The following is a 4,672-nucleotide window of genomic DNA, read 5'->3' as shown; positions in this document are numbered from 1 at the left end:
AGGGAAACACCAAAGATCTCTAAAGCAACAATCTGTGTGATGGATCTTAACTTCTATTTTTTTGTTTTAGTGGTCAAGAACAAAACCCCCCCCCCAGACGATCAACACATACATCGTGTATGAGACCTGCCTCATGGAGCTTTTTGAATCATGTCCTGTGTGCAAGCGTGTGTGTGATGTAAAAACCAGAAGGATCGGTACATTCATATCAGTGCAGCAGCTGTGCCCCCATTGTCAGTTTACAAGAAACTGGAATAGCCAGCCTGTTCTTGGGAGTACTCCAGTTGGAAACCTGCAGCTATCAGTTGCAACATATGTCAACGGAGCATCTTTCTACACACTTTCAAAGGTAAATTAACTGCAGAAGATTGTTTTGCCAATGTTTGAAAATGCAAATGTTGTTGTTGAATAAGATAGGACAAGGTAACAATAACAAGAGTGAGAAAAGGTGGGAATAGGGCACTGTTAGGTAACGACCCATGCTAATATGTAAAGATCTTTTGGGAGGGTGGTGTGGAGAAAGAGAAGAGATGTGAAAGGGGCACTGTAGAGTAAGCACCCCTAATGACATGTTCAGCTCTTTCCCTGTTTAAAAAAAGGGCAGCTCATTTGCACTTTCCAGGTTCTCCTCATTGACACATCTACAGGTGATCTTTGAGATTAAAATGTATTCTTGCGGTTTTCTTTCAACCATTAGGTCTTCAAAGCAATGAATATGCAGCTATGCAAATACAACACCTTCCGAAGGCATGCCAGGATGTTCATTGAGCCAGCGATTGTTTCTTACTGGCAAAAATCACAGGAAGGCATGCTACAGAAGCTCCATGCAGAGGAGAAAGTGATAGTTGGTGGTGATATGAGGGCTGACTCCCCAGGTATGTATTTTTTATATAATTCACATTTTACATTTCAGAAAGGGGTTTCACTATGTGTGATTTGTTCAATTAATGGTTCCTGAAAAACATATGCTAAACACTACAAGCAAAAATACAAATTCACCATTCGCAGAGAAAAGTAATTACTGTAAAACATATTTTCACAGGCCACTCTGCAAAGTTCGGAAGCTACACTATGATGGACCTGAAGAACAACAAAGTCGTTGACCTCCAGTTGGTTCAGGTAAGTGGGGTGAAATGAAATATCAATGTTTTTTTCTTTAACACTGTTTGCACGTTATATTTAAAATGTGTGTATCAATGGTTATTTGTATGCGTCATAACAGAGCAATGAGGTTGGTGGAAGCTACCACATGGAGTTAGAGGGCCTGAAAAGGAGTCTGGAGTTGTTAAAGGAACGTGGTGTGACTCTGGACTGTATTGTCACGGACAGACATCTGCAAATTCAGAAATTCCTAAGGGAAAGCAGCATCACCCAATTCTTTGATGTGTGGCACATAGAAAAAGGTATTTTTCTTTATATTAATTTCCATGTAAATAAATCGATTGTAAATACAATCATTATTTTATTTAGACACAAACCCGGCTTCCTACAATCACATTAGTATAATAATATTTTGAGTAAACTTGTATGTATATTAACTACATGTTAAATGTATTTATTAGGGATTTCTAAGCAACTGGAGAAGGCTGCAAAAAAGAAGGACTGCGAAAAACTTCGAGGGTGGGTGAAGAGTATAAGAAACCACATATACTGGACTGCAGCAACCTCCACCACCGGGCCTGAGAGAGTGGCCAAATGGACTTCCATCCTGAACCACGTGCAGGATATCCACTCTCATGATGACCCCCTGTTCCCCAAGTGCCTTCATCCACTGCGCATTGCGCAATACCAATGGAAGGCTGCAGGTATGTTGTTCATAAACCATATTACATTACTCCTCTATAAATATTTGTAAGGGACAACTATTGAATACAGGATGTTGTCAGACACAATCTATAAAGCATGACAATTCAAATATGACTTTGATTTTCAAATTCTTAGGAACGCCGGCCTTTCACAAGCTGGAGACAATTCTCTCAACCAAGAGGATTTTGAAAGCTGTGGCCAAACTCAGCCCACACCACCAGACTTCATCTTTGGAGTCATTCCATGCCGTCATCCTGCGCTTTGCTCCAAAGAATGTTGTGTTTCCATTTCTTGGAATGTTGTGCAGGTAAAATAAACCATAGTTACTTACTAATTAGTGACAATTTGTACATCCTTTGCTATTATTTACATTTTTTTTTTACTCATGGCGGAAATGAAAGACTGTACCTGGCAGCCCTGCACTACAATGAAAACGCTGAGCGTGCACAAGCCACTACATCCACTGGAAAGCCTCTGTATAAACTGCAGTTCCCAAAGGCCAGGAAGGGAGAATGCAGAGCAAAACCAGTAAAGACTGACCCCACATTCTGTAAGTGTTTAAAATATTTATTATACAACTATTTACAAATATAAAATAAATAAATTAAAAAGAACTTTCAGTTTTGTACATGCATATACTAATGTAAACCACATTTTTTGTTGTGCTTTTTTTTAACATTGCACAGGCTACGTGGCCAACTTGATGGACCTCATCTTCGACCAAGTCTTTGTGGACCCTGCACCATTCACACAGGAGCTTCTGAAGATACCCATCCCAGAGGACCTGTGTTCCCAATATGAGCGACCTGACAGGGAGGAGGTCATCTCCGGGTATGCTACTCGGTTCAATTTGGCTGCTGTCTGAACCCAACATAGATATTTCGCGGATCAGGAAACTCTCTGCGAATCCTGAGGACAACGCAGGCCGGAATCACCACTCTGATCCTGCGTCCAAGGAAGCCCCAGCACCAGCTCACAAAGCTTCTCTAGGCTAGATACCTGTGATGCCTGAAATCATTAAAAAATATATTTAGTGTCATTTATATATAATACAAGTACATTTAGTTTTTTTTTATGGGTTCAAAGAACCGTTCATTTTGACAATAAAGTTCAGAGTTGATATCAAATGTGTCGTGATTATTTATGTTTGGATGGGTAAAGAATATTCTGATTTCAAAAGCATAAGGTTGTGTGTGGACTTTTTTTGTCGTACACTTGGGTGTGTTATGCCATTGCTGTGTAATAATATATCAGTGTTTCCCACAGATATGAAATATACTTGGGCGGGTGGTGGCAGAGGGGGGGGGGGGGTGCGCGAAAAAAAAAAAAAAGTTTTAACAACATTATTTATTGACTTTTCATTCCGGTATAATCATTTTGCGCAAAGATGGCACTGTTTGTCAGAGCACTTCATCCTTCTGGGATTTCATGAAGAACAGCTCCAACGCCTGTGTGTATGGGAATGCCTCTGGTGCTGGTCCATTAACTGCCAGTGTTTCCCACAGATCTGAAATATACTTTGGGGGGTGGTGGTAGCGGGGGGGGTTGAGGTGACGTGCAACAACATTAACCTTTCTGTTGGTCGCTTGTTAGCAGACCCTTCACGCGATGGCAGAGCGAACAGGTACAGGCAGGGTCCATAATGATAGCCCTATAGTTTAAATCTACTACCCACACATGAACATATGGAAATGGGTTACTATTTAAAAAAATAAATGTATTTATTAATGTATTTAGGAACCTATCCATGTGATTTTTAGTGGGGGTCGACCTCAAATCCTCTAGGGGGGGTCCAGGGGCATGCCCCCCCGGTAAGATTTAATTTTTTATTTTGGAGTTAAATGCATCAATCTGGTGCATTTTGAGGGGAAAATAAAGAGACTAGATCTATGGAAACACCTATATTTAACAGAACTGTATACATTTCAATAATCATAAAATCAAGGCCATAACCAATAACATACCATATCCAATATGAAAAAAACACTGAAACTTGTTTATTAATTTAGTTTTGGTTCATTTATAGTTGTGAGTGTGTCTGTGCTCCTGAACCAGCCTCTCCTGTCTCCCTCCTCTCCCCCTGCTCCTCTTTGAGGCAGCAGCAAAGACTAGTTTTCTCTCAACAAGTCTTACCTTTTTTCACCTAGTTAACTTTTTATTTATTTATTCATGCATATTTTACTAATCACATTACATTTCATTTAGCTGACGCTTTTATCCAAAGCGACTTATAATGACCGATTACAGGGACATTCTCCCTGGAGTAAGGGCTAAGTGCCTTACTCAAGGGCACACTAGTGGTGGTGTTCCTGGCGGGATTTGAACTCACAGCCTTCCGATCTTCAGCCCACCTCACTATCCATTAGACCAATCTCTACCCTCTCAAATGGAAATATGTGTTTACATAAATGGTGACCACACCGTTTGAGACCCACTGAGAACTTAGACTAAGTTAACTATCTAAACACTCAGAGAGTCCTTTACCTCACCTGAGCTGAGGTTCTCCCGAGCTTGAATGACACACAGAGACCAATCAAGGGCTTTGATTTATGGTCTGTATTACAGTGGCCATGTCGGCAGGCCACATCATGTGGACAGCCAGTCACCCTGTGTGAGGCAGGCCACTTAACAGGCCAGAAGGAGGCGAGATCAGAGCAAGGGAGCGAGGGATCATTGTCTACAAGTTAATCGATCGCAGATGGCGTCGTGGTCAAGGACGAATAAAAAAAATATATATAAAAAAAAAAAATTATAAAAAACAAAACAAAAAACGAAATGGGTCGCGAAATATACTTGGGCGGCCGTTAATATACCTGGGCGGCCCGCCCAAGTATAGTCTATGTGTGGGAAACCCTGTATATATATA

At 40.8% G+C, this 4,672-nt stretch overlaps 1 protein-coding gene across 1 annotated transcript; it reads left to right on the top strand.

Annotated features, from left to right (window-relative positions):
* The first annotated feature begins 446 nt into the window (after positions 1-446).
* Positions 447-2,809, top strand: LOC117558179. The gene is made up of 7 exons (XM_034234207.1): positions 447-875; positions 1,043-1,119; positions 1,223-1,403; positions 1,563-1,805; positions 1,942-2,113; positions 2,208-2,356; positions 2,493-2,809. The coding sequence occupies exons 1-7, from the start codon at positions 710-712 to the stop codon at positions 2,669-2,671; spliced, it is 1,167 nt and encodes a 388-aa protein (XP_034090098.1). The 5' UTR covers positions 447-709; the 3' UTR covers positions 2,672-2,809.
* The last annotated feature ends 1,863 nt before the right edge of the window (positions 2,810-4,672 follow it).

This window comes from Gymnodraco acuticeps, unplaced genomic scaffold (assembly GCF_902827175.1).
Source record: "Gymnodraco acuticeps unplaced genomic scaffold, fGymAcu1.1, whole genome shotgun sequence".
Taxonomy (NCBI): domain Eukaryota; kingdom Metazoa; phylum Chordata; class Actinopteri; order Perciformes; family Bathydraconidae; genus Gymnodraco; species Gymnodraco acuticeps.
This window is presented reverse-complemented; position numbering and strand designations above follow the sequence as displayed.